This window comes from Anomalospiza imberbis, chromosome 11, assembly GCF_031753505.1.
Source record: "Anomalospiza imberbis isolate Cuckoo-Finch-1a 21T00152 chromosome 11, ASM3175350v1, whole genome shotgun sequence".
In the NCBI taxonomy this organism is placed as follows: Eukaryota; Metazoa; Chordata; class Aves; order Passeriformes; family Viduidae; genus Anomalospiza; species Anomalospiza imberbis.
Window position 1 is genome coordinate 4,600,758 of NC_089691.1, and position 17,827 is coordinate 4,618,584.

Below are 17,827 nucleotides of genomic sequence, written 5' to 3' on the forward strand. Positions count from 1 at the left end.
GAAATTGGAACTTACTTCGATCTTTAAGCCGTTGTTTTGGTTTCTATTTTGGTGGCAATGCAATAATAGTAGAGTGACAACAGCATGATAAAAGCTCAGGGAGTCTGAGCTTGAATGGCAAATACTTTGTATTTTACTCCTGGGAATCTTTAAGAGCTCTTGGCTATTACTTTGCTAAAAAAGTTAAAAGTCGTATTGATGCCTCTAACATTGATTCACACAGATATCTTCTTTTTATAAGAAGCAAGATATGTACTTCTAAAGAAATTTATGACCTTTTTTGAAAGTCACCCTGAAAGGCTGAGCACAGCCAGTGTGTTTGGCCTGGGCTGCTCTGCCACAAAAAGACTCAATTTTTGCACTAGGAATGTTTATAAAGGCTGTGCCTGTGTTAATTGAAGGAAGAGTCTCTTCCTCCCTCAAATGGCCTCAGCTGGAACAAATTTTAAGGGCAGACTTTAGCACTGGAAATCACTTGTTTACAAAATACTCCATTCTCTTTGTACAAAACAACTCCAAACTTAATTTTACTCCTGCAAAGTCAGAAATAACAGTCTTGGGATTCAGCAGTAAGAAATAGTGATCAACTACTAAAAATCAGCAGCACAAAACTTCAAATAGTCGTGCTAAAAGGTAGATTAAAAAGGTCTTGGCACATCAATTTACAAATTCCAAGGTATGCAACTATCATTGTGAAAGGATAAAAACATTAACAGTCTGTGGATTGCTGGAGAACACAAAAACACTGTCAAACATCTGAGCTCACGACGGCTGGATCGAACCCATGGCGATTCCCTCGGAGTGGAGATGACCTTGTTGCTTTTTTTTCCTTTTTTTTTTAACATGTATTTTTTTTTTTTTTTTTTTGCCACTAGAGGTAGGTAATTATATTCTCAGACGTGAATTTGTGGTCATATTCAACCATATTTTTTGTTTTTCTGGAGGAGGAGCGGTACTTGGACGAGAGAGGAGTTTAGATGTAGGCTTCTTTGTTGGCAGAGTTGCTCTGTTGGGCCTGGTCTGGCCCGTTCTCAGGGTGGGTGATGTCTTCACTTGGCTGAATCATCACTTGGATGCGCTGTTCAAAGGACAACAGTAAATGTGAGGCAGCCAAGAAACTCTTTCTAACCTTACTCTTCTTTTTTTTTTTTTCTAAATATTTAAGGACAATTCTTTGCAACTGCCTGTCTTCCCAGAGACCAGCAGTGAGCCACTTCCACTAAATTGAATTCCAGCTCTGTCCTGAACGTGACAGGAGGAGCTGAAAAACCCCATGCTAAATGCTGGGTGCCAACAAGGAGCTTTCCTGGGGAAAAGCAATGAGGAGAGGCTCTGCTGTGAGCCCAGGGTCCAGCACAGGGCTGCAGTGGGCAGCAGTGCTGGGCACCAGAGTGATGGGCATCTCCCCAGGAGAACTGAGAGTTCCTCCAAGGACAAACCAGGTGAAACACACTTGTGTTTTGGAGTGTTTTATTCCCATTCTGTCTTTCCTTGTCCTTTTGTCCTCTCTGTTTATTCAGCTTCTCTGCCCAGCTCATGTTCATATCTCAAAAAAAAAATCCTAGTTTGGCTCCTCAGAGCCTCCCACTGGTGCAGGCTCCTCCCATCACTTAACAGTAATTTGTCAATGCTTTCAAAAATGAACCCTTAATCCACAACAAGACTGAGATGAGGAACTGTAACCATGGTCTCACACTACCCTGCCCAAACAGCAGCTGTATTTTAGAGCAACAGTTCTCCTTTTGCACATAAAATTTTCTGTAAGACCAAGGGAAATCTATTCAAAATGTAGGAGCTAAGAACAGGCATGGGGGGAACAAAAAAAAAAAAAATCAAAACCCAGATGTTTTTCTGCAAACTTCTTTGAAGCCTAACTGGGTCCTTCAAAATTTGTTGAAGACAAATACTTGGATCAAGATCTGAGCATTTCATGAGCCTCACTCGTCAATTCTGCTTAAGATCATCCAGCCCTTTGCAAAGATGGCTCTGTCAGCTGATTTTAGAATATTCCAGAAGCTCTGACAAATTCCTTTTGACAGTCTTTGGTTCCCACAATCACAGAGTGTTTCAGTACTTGGGCTGGAGAACTGGCTGTGATGTACAGGAGGAGCTGGAGAGGGAAAACTGAGGATCCACCCAGATTGAGAAAATGAGGTTGGTGATTGTAGGTGGTTCCTGAACTGTGTGTGAGGCAGTAATGTGGTCAATATTTCCCACCCCTTTAGCAATACATCTCTGAGGACTTCAGAACTGACTGAAATAGAAACTGACTGTAAGAAAAACTGACTGAAAAAACCCTGATTGTCTTCCATGAGAAATGTTACCTCCTTTAAAAAACAGGATGAGCAGTCAGGGAGAGGCTGAAAATGAGAAAAAAGCCCCTAATGTTCTTCACAAAGTGACTGCTCACAGAAATCCCTTGAATAAAGGCTAGAGGGAAGTGCTCCCAAGGGATTCCATGTGCTCCCTCCCAGCTGCAGCAGAGCAGGGCAGGTGTGACTCAGAGCAGGTGAAATGCAGGAGCTCAAGCCTTGGGGGCCATCAGGGAGATGCAGAGCAGGGTCACTGAGCAGACTCATGCAATCCCAGAATTTTGTAGCTCACTCTCTGATTTTGATTCCAGCTCCCCAGAGCATCCCCTGCCGTGATCCACGGCCGCGTGTCTCGCATTAATCAGGACAAATTTCCATATTTTGCAAACCCCTCCTCTATTTTCTAGGTGTGAGGAGCTGGAATGCCAAGTGTCTGCGGCTGCCAGAGCAGAGATAAGGACCCTGTGGAACGTGGGGAATTGTGTTCAGCAACAGATGGCTCAGACACTCCCTTGTCTTTTGGTTGGTGCTTTTATAGGGTTTTTTTTTTGGCTCAAAGCAAAATATCTGAGGGGCAAATAGATGACAGGAAAGAAATGTCCAGCAATCTCTGATTGCACAGGTGCCAAGGGGGTCGGGACAGGCAGACTTACCTGTTTTAGGGAGCCTTTCAGGGTTAGGAACATGTATGCCATGTAGCCAGGTATCAGCACCATAGAGGACAGGGCCATGAACCAGCCGACCCCCTGGCCCCATTTTGGGAACACGTAACTCCCCATGGTCAGCGGGGTCATCTGCACAGCACTGAAGATGAACACTCCCTGCAAAAGCAGAAGGGAGGGTTTGGGGTGCGATTCTCAGAGAATTCTGGCTTCAAGAGTTTTTCTGGATCTTCTCAAGACGCCTCTTACCAAAACGAATGTTTGACCTTAACGCTGTATTTTCACCTTATAAACCTGCACCTCAGATGATGCAGGTGTGCTGCTGGTACCAGTAAACTCCTTGGATAAGCTGCACAGAGCCAGAGGGAAGGGGCTGCTGGGGAAAATAGGGATCCTGGGAATACCTGTGGACATGTGCCATTGAGCAGCAGCTCACATGTTGCTTTTGGGATGTTCTCCAAGGATGCCCTGCAGACACGGTATTCCATAGGCTATTCCCAGGAAAAACTCCTGTCCTGACCTGTCTCAAATGTCTAAACCAGCCAGGAAAACCTGCTAAAGTGAATCAGGAGAGAGGAAGGCTCATTCTGATCCCAGGCTGAGGCCTTGTGCAGGACATATTCCCAGAGGAGGATGCAGAGGCAGATTTTTGTCCCTGCTCTGAGCTGGGCTGGGCAGCACATTCTGCTGAGGACTTGGCAAATCTGACCAGTTTGACAATGTTTGGCATCTTCCTCCTGTGCCACTAAAATCAAATGTATTTTTTATGCCTTCCTGAACACTTGTATTTTACAAAAATGAAATCTGCCTTGATCTGGGAAGGGATGACTCGAGGAACCCTCAGCGTGAACACATTTCTGTGTTTTTTAGTGCTCCTCATTTGCTTTTCTCTGGTTAAATGCTGGCTCATGGGTAATAGTGGCTGCTTGATTAGTTTGTTACATTGCATCTGGGTTCGGTGTATGTGCAGTACATTTACATTTATTTGCTTACTACTTCACAAAGTACTGAATGGGATTAACTGGGTAAAGTTTAGAATCAGAAAAAGGCTGTCCTGTGGTTTCCAGTACAGATTCCTTGCAGAGTTTGCCAGAAAACCCACAGCAATGTAGTACAAAATGATTAATACATGCCACAGAATCCCCTGAGGGAAGAACACGAGTTTAGAACCCTGCTCTGTCACCAGAAGTGCTTGTGGAGGAATTCAGTTTACAGAATGTTGGCATTTTTGTGTATGTGGAAAATTTAGATTTTAGATTGCTAAATTCTATTTTAGAACAAAAAAAAAAAAAAAAAAAAACCCAAACAAAACAAAACAAAACAAAAAAGGGTCAAAATTTGTTCCTTACAGTTTTCTAACTCTGACAATCAACCTCTTGAGCATTTCCAGAGGTCTAATAAAAATCTTGGCTTCTCTTTTTGGGGCACAGTCTTCCTGGAATGACACTGCTTTTTGCATATTACCTTCAATGAGATTGTTCAAATCCCTAAAAAAGGAGTGAGGGCAGAACTAATATGAACCTGTGGGGATGGAAAGGACAAAGCTGCAGCACTCAGGCCACTCATTTACATCCTTTCAACCAGACAATAAAAGTTTGTTCCTTACTGCCACAATGATAGGAGTGAAAAAGGACCAGCAGAGTTTCCACCAGATGCAGGGTCTGTATCCCACCATCTCTTGGATGTTGTCATAAAATCTATTAACACCTGGATGTAGAAATAAGAAACAGCACAGAAACATATCAGGTAGTGGAGCTGACGGGAAGCTCAATGGTTCTGAGAGACATTGTCATAAATTATGATTACATTTGGACACTCTACAAAGATCTCAAGATAACTTTTCCTCTGTCTGGATGGCAAAAAAAGTGTGCAAGCTCAAAAGCACAAAAAATTACCTGTTCTCACTCTTCCACATCATAATTAATTAGAGACCAGCAAACATGTTCCCATGCCAAATGAGGAAGTTGCGCATGGGAAGGTCAGATGCAAGAAACACCCTGGATTGATTTCAACTCTAGGTTATATCAGAATGAGAAATTTAGGGTATTTCACAATTAGAAACCTCCCCAACCCATCCCAGCTTCGTTGCAGTGCCCACCATGCATGGGCAGAAGTGGAGCTGAAATCAGAGGGGCCCTCCTGCTGCTGCTGCTCTGCACCAGCCTCCCAAAGCTGTGTGTGTCACTAATTCATGGCTTTGATTTCTTCATGGAGAAGAAATCTGGAGCTCATGATTCCAAGGTGTGGTTCAAGCCCTGTATGGACCATCCACTTAAGTTCCTTGTGGGGTCCCTTCCAGCTCAGAATATTCTGTGGTTTCTGGGAGAATATTGGTGTGTTTTTTCCATTTGCTGGGTTCACCAGCAGTGCCTCTCGCCTGTTAAATGCTGTTCCATCCTCTCAGGCCCACTGAAATCCAGCAGGAAGGCTCCTGGAGCAGCTGGAGTGCCTCAGTGATGATGGGAGCAGCTCCTCAGAGGAGCTGACACAGCTCTGAGGTCAAAAATGCTCTGTGACAATATCCCACAGATCCATTAATCCTTAGAGCCAGAGATTGCCAGTCCAAGCTTCTGGATATTTCAAGGTGATTATTCCCTAACTGACCAAGGAGCCTGGCTCACTGCAGGACTCTGGACTAAGAGACTTTCTGGAAAAATGAAATATTACAAATCCCAAGAGCCCTGAGACAATATGTACCAACACCTCTGAAGATCCAGGCTTCCCAAGGGAGTGGGACAGGAAAAGTGATGGAGTATCACCCTGTTAATGCTTCTGAAACACTTTGTAGCTCCCAGGCCTCTAGGCAGGGTGTTTAAAAGGCAGCAGCACCTTCCACAAGCCACCTTTGAATTACATCCACAGAAACCAAGACCACTTTCAGTTCCACCCCCAGCACGTGCGCAGATCAGAGGATGAATTATCCTCAGGGTGTGTAAAGCTTAAGGGAAAAATACAAACAGGCTGTTTACCATAGCACCAGGATATCGAGATGCACTCAAAGAATACAAGGAACAAGAGACTCATTCCACTGGCAGAGTAGTAGTCAAAAAGCTTAAACACATAGATTCCACCCTGAAATGGAAAAGAAAGTATAAAAACATTGAGCAAGGCTCCAGCTTCAAAATGTAAGATACAAACTGTGGTGGGTAGGTTAGGGCTTACTAGTGTAAATTAAACAGGGTAAATTTTTTTAAGGCTTGAGGTCAACCCTGACAAAATTAAGATTGTTACTGTTTAAACTGATGTTTCATTTAACTTTTTGCTCTTTATTTGATAATTTAATAATTAATAATTTCCCTCAAACAGTTTGCAAAGTCAACATCTCCAGCTGCCACTTTTTGAACTGTAAGAGTGTGGGGATGTGCATTTTGCTGTCCTTGAGCCCTGCAGGGGACACCCAGGTGATGCCTTTTTGGGAGTACCTATAACCAGAGGCCAGACAGAATTAAGGGAATCAAAAGCAGTTATTTTTATTGAAGGGCCTTCAGGTACACTTAGGGCAGACAAAGCTCCCCAGGGCCTACACCCAAAATGGACCACGGGTCAGGGGTTTTATACTTTTATAAGTTTGGTCCATTTGCATTTTGGGGTTAATCTTCCAGTTCCAGCTCCAGGTGATGAAGTCATTTACCCCGGGTTTGCTCCCCCAAGTCCCTTTTGTTCCCATCTCTGGGCCCTGAGGCAGTGAGGTGTCCTTGACTGCCAGGCCTGGAGAGGAATTGTTGTGTCTGCCCCAAATGGGAAAGCTGCAGCTGGCCCTGGGTGTGGAGTTTGGAGTTACACACTAAAGAACTGCAGGACTGCAAATAGATGGAAAATACAAAAGCTAAATATATAAAAGCAAAAAATCCTAATATAAAAGAAATAATCCTAACATTAAAAAAAAATACAAATAAAAATATCAAAGGTAAAATCCTAAGGCACCACAGGGTGTTCTACGCTTAAACCACCAAAACCTGGCGAGCGCCAATCCCTGACAATCCTGTGGCTGGCAGAGATTCCTGGCTGGAGTGGGGAAGGGAGAATGCTGCTGATGGGCAGAGCCAGACCCCAGGCCAGCAGTACCTGAGTGATGTTGGACAGCCCTATCACGTAGGACACGATGCACACCACGGCGATGAAGAGCTCGCGGCGGTTGCGCAGCAGCTTGGGGAACTCGTCCACCAGGGCAGTGATGAACCCTTCCACGGTGCAGAACTGCAGGGAAAGGGGACACAAAACACAGTCCAGAGCCCAGCTGGACACAAAACACAGCCCAGAGCCCAGCATGGAGTTTTGGGGACCTGTTTGTGATTGGACCCTTCCCTGGCCTAAGGCTGCAGCCGTCCAGCGAGAAGTGAAAATTCGCTTGACGGCAGCGGAAGCTCTGCTCCTGAATATCCTTGTTTCTGTCAAAAGAGATCTGTGCAAAAAGATTTCCAGCTTGAGGAACACTCAAAATTCTAAGCTATGAACCGTTGCTTTTGCTCTGTGAACAGGAACTGCTGTTTTATTGTAATAAAAATTATAAACCTACAGTTGAGGACTTTGATCCCTCAATTCTACTTATAATAAACTTATTTTTATGTGATTTACTCCCTTACAAGAAAGTTAGCACACAGAGAAAGTCTAACCAGATTAGTGCTTCATGCAGAAGGTTAAAGATTCTCATGTGATTCTCATATGGAATAAATAAAATATTCTTTGTATCCCAAGAAAACATTTTTGTTGAGGCTGTGTCCTCCAAATGGAAATCACGGCCACACTCCAGAATCCTTCTGTGTGTATATATTCAGAAAAATGTTACCATTATGGTGGCTGAAATATGAAAACAGGAAGGTAAGTAAAGTTTTACTAATTTTCAACACAGCAAGTAGAATTCAACCAGTGGTTATAGCTCCTGTAAATTACAGTGGATGAAATGTTTCAGTGACAGACAGAAAAGGCAGAGAGCATGACAGCCTGTAGATACACATTCCTTTTAATAATATTAGACCACCTTCCTCAGCTGTTAGTTGCCTAGAGACAAGCGCTTTCAAGAATATTTTTGACCCAATTTTTCACAGCAGTTTCCCCCCAGACTGAGCAGTGGGTTTTAATGTCAAGCCTGAAGCTCACTGAAAAACAAAGAAATAGAAAGTGTAAATTTTCAACTTTCTTTCATTTCCCAGGATAAAATGCCTTCTTGGTCTTTTTGTGTTCACAGGCTGAAGTCAGCTTGGATTCACAGAAAATGATGGATTTTCTCTCCTGAAAGACTGCTACAGTGCTAAGGCAGTAAATCCCAAATTCCTTTACGTGCTGGGAGGGCTGTGCTAGGGACTGGGAGGTGTTGCTTTGCCAACTGCAGCTGACTGCAAGTAAATTAACACGTCTGCCTAGGATGGGGCTCATAAAAATGATCCAAGAGTCCAGCAGCCAGGGGCGACTTCCCTGATCCAGACCTTCAAGTATTCTTTGTAAAATTAGGCAGGGTGCTCTGCTGCCAGTGGGGTTGTTCTTTGTATAAAATTAGCACCGATTAACAAAAGCTTTTGTTGGACATAGTTATTTCTAAAGAGTTTTCTCTCATGCTATGTGCTTTTTTATTTGCGTCACAATCAACGTTTCTAATGATTCCATGTCTTAATTATTTAATAGTTTAATCTAGACAGGGAATATCTTGGATTTGCAAACCCCAGGGTTGAGCCTCCTCCTTAATTTCCAGTTGTCAGATACCACCCAGAGCTTAGGTATGGCCTGAACCAATAAATTTGTGATCTTTCCCTTTGGAAGCGATCTCAGAACATATCAAAGCCCAGAATATCCTCAGTAATGATCCCATTGCCCACTGAGTTAACTCCAGATCTTAAAATGAAATGTGTGCTGTGTCTTTTCGCTCCACTGGTGAATTCTGGAGCCAGCCTTCAGAAATACCTGTGGCTTCCAAATCTTGTAAAACATATCCCAGTGTCTCCTACACAGCTGAACATTGCACAGGTGTTTTTAACATTGGGATTTAACAGGGATTTAACAGGCAAAAAGGTAAGCTCCTTTTTGCCTGCAGAATAAACTTTCTGCCCATTTTTCATGTGCTTCCAACAGTTCATGAAAGAGCAAAAGTGTTTAAGCATCAGTTTTTTACTCAGTGCCTCCTATTCTTTATTTGATTATTCCAGGGACTATCCTTCCCCACTTCCAGCTGGCAGTGGAGAGCCCTGTTGTGCTGTTGTGTCTGACCAAAATGGGAAAGCAGCAGCTGACACTCTGTGTGGAGTTTAGAGTTATACACAGAAGAACTGCAAGATTACAAATATATGAAAAATACAAAAGCTAAATATATAAGAGCAAAAAATCCTAATATAAAAATAAATAATCTTAATATAAAATAAATAATCCTAAATTTTAAAATAAATCCTAAATTATAAAATAAATAATCCTAATAGAAATAAATAAAACATAAATAAAAATATCAAACTTGGTTCCACCCAGTGGCAGAAAAACCTGTATTTTAATTTGTTTTCACCCCAGTTTTACCTGACTGTCAATGCCGAGCATGAGCAGCATGGAGAAGAAGAGTATTGCCCACAAAGGGGAGATGGGCAACTGTGTCACTGCCTCTGGGTAAGCCAGAAATGCCAGTCCAGGGCCTGGGGGAGAAACAAGAGACAGAACATCAGTGGGGAGGGCTGGGGCTGGGATCCTCTGCTCCTGCTGGGCTCTATTTGGGAGGCTCTGGACACAGCACCTGAGCAGGGATTTCAGCTGGTCAGTGCTCCCTGACCACCAGGGCACTGCAAGCACCTGGTTTTGAAAATGAACCAGCCAAACCCAAAACAAACCCACCCCCAATCCCCCCAAAGCCAACCAACCAGAACACTGAATGAGTTCAGCAGCTGCTCTGAGAGCCCCTGGCACAGCCAAGGCAGGAATGCTGTCCTTGGCTAGGGTTACATCTTCAGGCACTGCTCAGCTCTCTCTCCCCTCAAGCAGTTTTTGACAGGTGCAATCTCCAGCTTTGCACCACTCAGAAGAGGAACAGACACAGCTCAGAAATGGAGAAGACACTTTCCAGCATTTCCAGTATTCCCATTTGCTGTTCCATTTCACTCACTCTCTCTAAATACACATGTTAATAACTCTGCATTTGTGGACAACCAAACTTTTAAATTTTTCTTCTTGCTAACTGCAGATGGGGGGCAAAGTGTTGGAAGGGGAATAGAAATTCCTATTTAAAAGGAGTTTTTTGTTCTCATGGCATAGCTGGACGTCAGGGTCAGAGGAAAAACCAGCAAATTTAATAAACAAAGAAATAAAGCTCATGTGCCTCACCTAAGGAGTGCCTCTATTTTTTCAGTTTCCATTAAAAGTCTGTCAGTGACAAGTGCTTGGTCACAGCTCCCAAACCAGTGGAGCAAGGGTGGCATCAACACCTGGATTGCCAAAGTCTAATGAGGATTTTGAAGCAATTAATTGCTAACAAGAGCAGATATGACTGGAAAGCAGTTCAGAAAGCATTCCAAATAGCAGTGTTACAGCAAAATAAGCTTCAGACAAATATGTTAATTTTATTCTGTTTTGCATTCCACAGAAATGCAGCTACACCTTTTAATAATATCATTTACTTTGTAAGGCTGTATAAAAGATGGCAGAACAACCTCTCATGGTGGTAAAATCTGGCACCAGCCTCCAAGCTTACTAGGAGAAATAGAAGCCTTAATTAAAGGGTCAAATTTTCAAATATCCTTTGCAATTAGTGGTCACGGGCATCTTTCAGAGGTCTGTTATCAAATGTACTTAATATGATGTAAAAATATTGTGGTGTTTGCAGGTGTAGCCTTTATATAACTCCTTCTGTATCAAAGACATAAATCCAAAAAGCTTATTTCACACACCACTGCCTTTCCAGAGCAGCTTTTAATAACAGTGCCTGCCATCATCATTTTGCACCTAATCTCTTTGTATGTGTAATTTATTGAAGATTATTTTCAGGGCTTAAATTCTCTCCTTTTCTAACCAAGGAGATATTTCAGTGGGTTGTGTTTGCTAATACAGTCATCCAGATTTTGTCCACCAGTGAGTTCCAGCCAAGCTTTGAGTTATGAGATCCCTCCCTGTGGCCAGAACTGCTAAGTGAGTATCTGGTGCACCAGCTGGGTCAGGGCAGCCATCTGCTCTGCTGCTTTAAGCTTTTTCAGCTGGAAGACAGACAAGAAACTGCAAGGAAGTACAGAATCCTCCCATGGACAGCTCCACAGCTCCCTGCTCTAAATAACATGTCTTTCATGATACAGAGTCACAGGAAATAGCTGTAGGTCTGAACAGGGGAGAAATGGATCTGCCTTGAAGGTCTTGACCTCAAGAAATGAGAAAAGGAATTAAAACTCAACTGAATTGGGAAATATTAGCCTAAAAACCACCCCATAATGACCAGCATTCCTCCTGCTCTGCCTGGAGTGGGTTGGGACAACACTTTTCCTTCTGCCTTTCCTTCTGGGAGACTGAGGGGACAGGGAGCTGAGGAGCCGTGAGGAGGGATTTTGAGCAGTTGCAGGAACAACCTACAAGCAAAAAAAAAACCTGATGCACAGCTTAGAGGAAAAGATTTTGGGTACCTGATGCTGCAACATCTGCAATTGGCCTCTTTGTGACATTGGCCATGAATCCCACAATGGAGAAGATGACAAAGCCAGCAAACATGCTCGTGCATGAGTTTATGCAGCACACTATGATGGAGTCCCTGAAAAAAAAGGGAAGGGGCTTTAAGCAGCAGGGAAAGCAAATGTTCATCCTTTTTGATTTTTTTTCCTTTTTTTTTTTCTTTTTCTTTTTTTTTTTTTTTTTTTTTTTTTTGGTCCTGTGGAAAGATTTCAACGATTTAGGATTTCATGATTTAGGATTTCCCAGTTTGGGGTCTGTTCCATGCTGGGAAAGTCTCTCCCATTGGTGTAAATGCAGTTATACATCTCACCCCCAACCAGATAGAACAGTTAATATTCAACACTAAACTTTATTTCAATTATCTGTACACAGAGACAGAACTCAGCTCCAGCTGAGACAGGCAAGTGCCACTGCAATATGTGCAGTCATCTGCTTACCTGTAAACATTATTGTGGAAAGGGTTGTAACTTCCAAGGGCAATCAGTGAACCAAGACCCAAACCATAGGAGAAGAAAATCTGTGTGGCAGCATCCAGCCAAACCTGATTGCAGGAAACAATTTTTTTAAAAATCTGTTTCTGCACTTGAGAGCAGGTCATATGTCTGCAAGGGGAACAGTGAGGAGTGAAACTTTGGTTTACCAGCACAGAATATTTACCTCAGAGTCTGAAAGCTTACTGAAGTTGGGAGTTATATAGAATAAAATGCCTTCCTTTGCTCCAGGCAGTGTTACACCACGGAAGAACAAGATAAGCAGCATAACATAGGGATAAGTAGCAGAGAAATATACCACCTGATGTGAAGAAACAAGACAGTGTAAGTGTGCAAGGAAGAATGATCAAAAGTATTTGCTCCCTGAAAATACTCTAGCAGCAACTGAGGATGGCTTTTAAAATGGAGGCAGTTTTCAATGAAAATGCTTGGGAAGTAGCTACAGCAAAATTCTCTAAACTCCAGCTCTAAAGGCAGGTGGCTGCTGCCTATTTTTCTGAAAAGAGAACAGCGTGGACTAGGATATTTTCACGCTTTTTTTTTTTTTTTTGGTATTTAACACAAGGAAGTCCCAAAAGCACAAGGATCATGGCACCAGGATCCTGCTCGTAAAACATCTGGCAGTTCATTTTCCCTACTCTCTCCTCCTCTATATTACAGGCTCCTACTTTCTTGCCTTTTCAGAGGTGCTATAAGAAACCCTTTCTAAAGTCAGATTCAGCCCTCTTTTTGCCCTCTTTTTGACTACTTCTTGCCCTCTTTGTACTTTGGCGACAGGAGAAAGAAAATGGTTTGCCCTGAGCTCAGCTCAGCCCTGTCCAACACACAGTTCAAGGTGGGTCACAGTTATAACCTCTTGTCAAAAACCAGCAATCCCTTCCCTCAGCATGAAGAAATCCCAGTCCTCTGCACCAGACCTGAGGTCTTCTAACCCAACACCAAACTCCACTGCTGTGGCTTTTCATTTCCCTAGGATTTCTTCTGACAGGGAAGGGCATGAGCCAACATCAGATGTTGCTGCCCTTTCATTCAGAATATCTCAAGCCTCTCAAGAATATAATTTCCTTTAATTAATTAGTAAATCCTAATTTCCACTCACAGCCAGGCAGATCCCAAGAAGCACAGCGTGAAATCCTGTGAAAGGACCTCAAATGTTTGTCACTCACATGAGGGAAGGTGGAGGCAGCTATTCCCAGCACTTCCTTACATATCCAGGTCCAGCAAGAGCTGTGCAATAAATGCACAATTCTTGCTGGAACCAAACCACTCCAACCTCACTCTATTGCTATCCAAACTTGCTGGAATATTTACCTCAGAAGAAGCAGAAATGTTTTTAGGTGATTTTATACCTGGCCAAGCCAAGAGACTTAAATGAAGCATTTAAGGCTGTGGTCTGACCTAGCTACAGAGAAGCCAGCTCTTCCTAGAACATGGGGATGTATCAATCCAAGAAAACACAAATTAAATCCTTCACAGAGCTCTGATAGCCAAATTGCCCCCAGTGCCTCTTACCTCAAGAATTTTCAGAATATTTGAGCAAAATGGGCATTTTAAATTGAAAGGCATTTACAGTACTTTTTGATCTTACCTTTCCAGTCCAGCCTACCCCCTTCCAGATACAAAAATACACCAGAATCCAGGCAATTGCCAGGGTGATTGCCAGTGGCCATCGGATTTGCCCGGGCTTTTCCAAGCCGTCGGTCATTTGGTGCATGTTGCGTCTGGAATGAGCCAAGACAACATTTGGCAAAGAATTCAGAAGGTGAAATAGGAAGGATAACAAGGTGATCCTTGGACATGCAAGGGAAGGAGAGAGGAAAATGCTGAGCTTACTCCCAGAACTCCACCACGGCACTTGTCATGTTGGTGGTGTTTGCTAAGGTGTAGTTGGAGAAGCAGCGGTCGGTGTTCCAGGGATTCTCACAGTGTTTCCAAGGAAGGGTCTGGAGAAGGGAGAGGACCAAAAACCTGAAGTCAAACACTTCTTAAACAATAATTACTTCAACTATCTCTTTCTTTGCTAGAACTGACAGCTGAGTGCAGAACTAAAGCACCTGGAGCTCTGCAGACATTGATCTCCCCAGGGTGAAAGTTATTTCAATTCCTATCAGTTGTGGGAGGCAGGTGTGGAAATATTCCCTATTTTCTTTAACGTAGCAGCCCAAATGCTCTGGATTCAATACACTCACCATGAGAGTATATTGAAACAGCAGAAAGGAACTCCTGGAGGTCCTGGTACCTCTTGTTGCACAAGAGATAATAAAATTGGCATGGTTATTGATCAGAGAGTTTCATTTTCCCCTTAGGTCAGGGGATAATTGGAGAAAGGTAACATTTCTATTTGTTACGTGCATGTTCTGCATGTGTCCATCCCATCTTTCAGAAGTTCTGAGGAGCAGAACCTGTTTCTCATGGTACCCATTAGAATAAGCCTCATTTGCATGTAATTTATGGATCCTTCTGATGGCAATTGTTGGACAATCCTCTCACAGAACTGCTGTATCAGGGCACCGTGTGCTTTATACACAAGGAGAAGAGGCTTCTGGGGAATTAGAAGTCAATATTCATTTAACACGGGCCACAAGAAACACTTCCAGACTCTGCCTGACCTTTCACATTAATAACAATTCTGAGGACAACAAAGCAGAAATGGTCGTGTCACTCCCAGACAGTAATTAATGCAAAATTGGTCAAGGCAAGATTCTTTAAAGCCAAGAACAAGCAAGCATGAGCAAAATTTATAGAAGAGACAATTGAACAACGATGCATTAATTATATACAACTTATGTAAGAATGCTTCCTCAGATGGCCAAACCCCACAAATCAGACAAGACTTACTCAGCTGATGAATCACCCTTGAGGGGGAAAAAAAGGCAGCTAAAAATAAAGTAAACAGGAAAGAAAACAAAGCAAAAATAACAACAATGAATGGAAGTTCAGAGCTAATCAAATCACAGACCTTCCATTCCATGGAGGTTTCTTTAAAAAACCCCTCCATCATTAAGCCACATTGCAATGATACTGTTTCCCAAAGAACTCATATTTGTGTGGCTGCTACTGAAGAAACAAAATAATTAGTTGTACACTACAATTTTTCTTGGGGGAGTGACTGAACTCTAAGCTCAGTTTTCTGCTCTGAATTTCTTGTGGAGAAAAAAAAATTAAAAGGGATTTTTTACAAAATGGGTTTTTTTCAGTAAGAATGGATTATCCTACAGATTTCTGTGCGTGCTGTGTTAACCTCACACATCTACACTGAAGCAGATTTGTGATATATCCATATTTTACTTGGCTGTACATCCAAGAAACAATTCCCCATCCCCTCTGACACACACTTACAGTGGTAAAGGAATTATACAGGTAGTATATGGCCCATGAAATAATCACAATGTAGTAAATATTCAGCCAAAAGGACAGGACTGCAGCGGCCAGTCCCACACCTGTAAGGAAAACAAAGAGAAATAAACCAAGGGAACTTCCAATTGAAGAGCTGCAGTTCAGGGCAAACACATCACATGGGGCAGGCACCACCTGGGAAATGTTGTAGGAGTGAGAATTTCAGAAGTACCATTCCACAAAGGTCATTATTTGGGTGATGGCTCAGCCATCCATGAACTCGCTGCCAGCATTCAGCTGTCTCTGTGGTGCAGTCCCACCTGCTGCTGCTGCTGCGAGTTACCTGGCATGTTTTACTCCCAGGAGAAGGAGCTAAATCAGCTCATTCTCTGGAACAGCAGCCCCACAGGAGCTCGTGGCAGATGCACACACAGTGAGAATGTGTTCCAAGGCACTCAGGACACGATCAGAGTTCCTGGTGCTCAGTGCAGGGCTGTTGGCACGTCACACTAAAGACATGGCAGGGTTCCACCATGAGGGTGTCTTCTGCTCCACATGGACACTCCAGGGGTGTTCTGAACTATTCAGGACAGCTGTTCCATGACCCTGAGCAGGAGGAAGTGCTCACCATTTCAGGATAATGCAAAGCAAGGTTGATCCAACCCCTACCAACAGCAGCAACGCAAGCAAAACCACTTCTCTGTGAGAGACAATTCCATCTCCTTGCGTTTTCCCAATGCTAAATCTCCCAGAGCAAAATCCAATCTCAACAAACTTGCAGCTCACCCTGTGCTAATTGTCAGTCTTAATGTGTGAGGTAACTTATAACACCACATGCAGCTCTGCTGGGCCAGAACTCAGCTCAAGAGCTCAGAAGTGTCAAAGGATTTGGGATTAGAAGGGTGAAAATCATTGTTTGAGAAGTTTGTGGGTCTGTGCAGAATTGAGATTAAAACCCTGAGGTTCTGGCAATGAAACCTCAAACTCATAGCGTGGAGTGAGTTTTTCTTAAGGAATTCAGCATGAAATTACCAAAAGTGTCTGGCTTTCAAATTTTAGTTAAAAAAACAAGCGATGGCAATCTCTGTTAGCTCAAAAAAATTTACCAAAGTTTACCAAACTGCTGAGAACACGTCCTAACCTGCTCAGACAACTACTGCTATTTTTAACAGTCTTTACACATTTCTACAGACAACCCCAAGAGATTTTGAAGATCCAAAACAAGTTTCCAGCAATTCTAATGCCTAAATCCTGCTATTTTTAATGGAGAATAAAAATATAGCCCACGCTGTTTCAAAATCATCAGTTACACCTCAGAAAATCAGTGTTTTCTCTAGAAAAATAATGGTTTAAATATAAATGAAAGGCACTAAGAAACATCCTTGCCCTGGCACATTGTGAAACTTCTGCAGTTTGGAAACAAATGAGAAAGGATTGGAATCTGTACCGCACCTTTGAACATTGGAGCAAGCTTCCACACTCCAAGGCCTCCTATAGATGTATACTGACCAAGGGAGCACTCCAAAAGGAACAGTGGCACTCCAGCAAAAATTAAAGTAAGGAAATAGGGAATCAGGAATGCACCTAAAAAGAAATTTTTAAAAAGCCTGTTACAGTGGGGAAAAACACAAGCGAATTTCCAGTTTCCATCCCTGTTATGTATGAAAAGAAATCCACAGGGTTTTTTTCCTCAGATGTAACTTTTCAAATATGTTAGTGGAAATCACACGTGCACTTCTGAACCAGCACCTTCAAATACAGGAAAAAACAGAACTCCCCATCATTTAAATGTTTTCTGTTGAAGTAAAAAGCTGAAATCCAGAAGCCTGTGGGCTTTGCTGCCTTCACCTTTCACAGAGAGCACAAAGGCTTTAACCAGTCCTAGCTGCTTTCCAGCCTTTTATGGGGAGCTCAGAGTCAGCTACAAACCCCATGAAATCCTCTCAAAACTCAGCCCACAAGAGAGGGATCTGCAGGGTTGGGTGGAGGGCAACGTGCTTTAGTTCTGCTCTGATACTTTATGATCTTTTAAGTGCCACTGGCAGTTAGGAGTTAGAATAAACTTCAGGGCAGAGCTTAAAGCAGAGCTTCACACTCCAAAATGGCTCTGAACCTCCTGGAAAAGTGGAAAGCAATAATATCCCAAAAAACAAGCCAAGACAAGAACAAAACCCCAAAAACTCAAAACAAAAACCAACCAAACAAACAAAACCCCAAAAACCCAACCAAAAAAAAAATTCCCAAAAACCCCCCAAAACCTCCACAGCAAACAAAAAAAAAACCAAAAAAAAACCAAACTGAAATAGCAACAAAACCCAAGAAATCCAAAACAGAACAAAAACCAAAAAACCCGAAAAGACCCCACAGCAAGCAATCAAACGAAAAACCAAAAGCCCAAACCAAAACA

The 17,827-nt window shown here is 42.7% G+C and overlaps 1 protein-coding gene across 2 annotated transcripts in view; it reads right to left on the reverse strand.

Moving 5' to 3' along the window:
• Positions 1 to 846: 846 nt before the first annotated feature.
• SLC6A1 (solute carrier family 6 member 1) overlaps positions 847 to 17,827 on the reverse strand; it is a 59,871-nt gene continuing 42,890 nt past the window's right edge. For both annotated transcript variants that reach the window (XM_068201513.1, XM_068201515.1), the window contains exons 3-15: positions 16,873 to 17,004; positions 15,424 to 15,524; positions 13,918 to 14,027; positions 13,673 to 13,805; positions 12,251 to 12,385; positions 12,031 to 12,134; positions 11,548 to 11,672; positions 9,470 to 9,582; positions 7,040 to 7,171; positions 5,944 to 6,046; positions 4,581 to 4,681; positions 2,966 to 3,133; positions 847 to 1,078 (exon numbers count right to left, since the gene is read on the reverse strand). In XM_068201513.1, the coding sequence (XP_068057614.1) occupies positions 974 to 1,078; positions 2,966 to 3,133; positions 4,581 to 4,681; positions 5,944 to 6,046; positions 7,040 to 7,171; positions 9,470 to 9,582; positions 11,548 to 11,672; positions 12,031 to 12,134; positions 12,251 to 12,385; positions 13,673 to 13,805; positions 13,918 to 14,027; positions 15,424 to 15,524; positions 16,873 to 17,004 (1,562 nt within the window). In that variant the 3' untranslated portion in view covers positions 847 to 973. The remainder of the gene's footprint in view (positions 1,079 to 2,965; positions 3,134 to 4,580; positions 4,682 to 5,943; positions 6,047 to 7,039; positions 7,172 to 9,469; positions 9,583 to 11,547; positions 11,673 to 12,030; positions 12,135 to 12,250; positions 12,386 to 13,672; positions 13,806 to 13,917; positions 14,028 to 15,423; positions 15,525 to 16,872; positions 17,005 to 17,827) is intronic.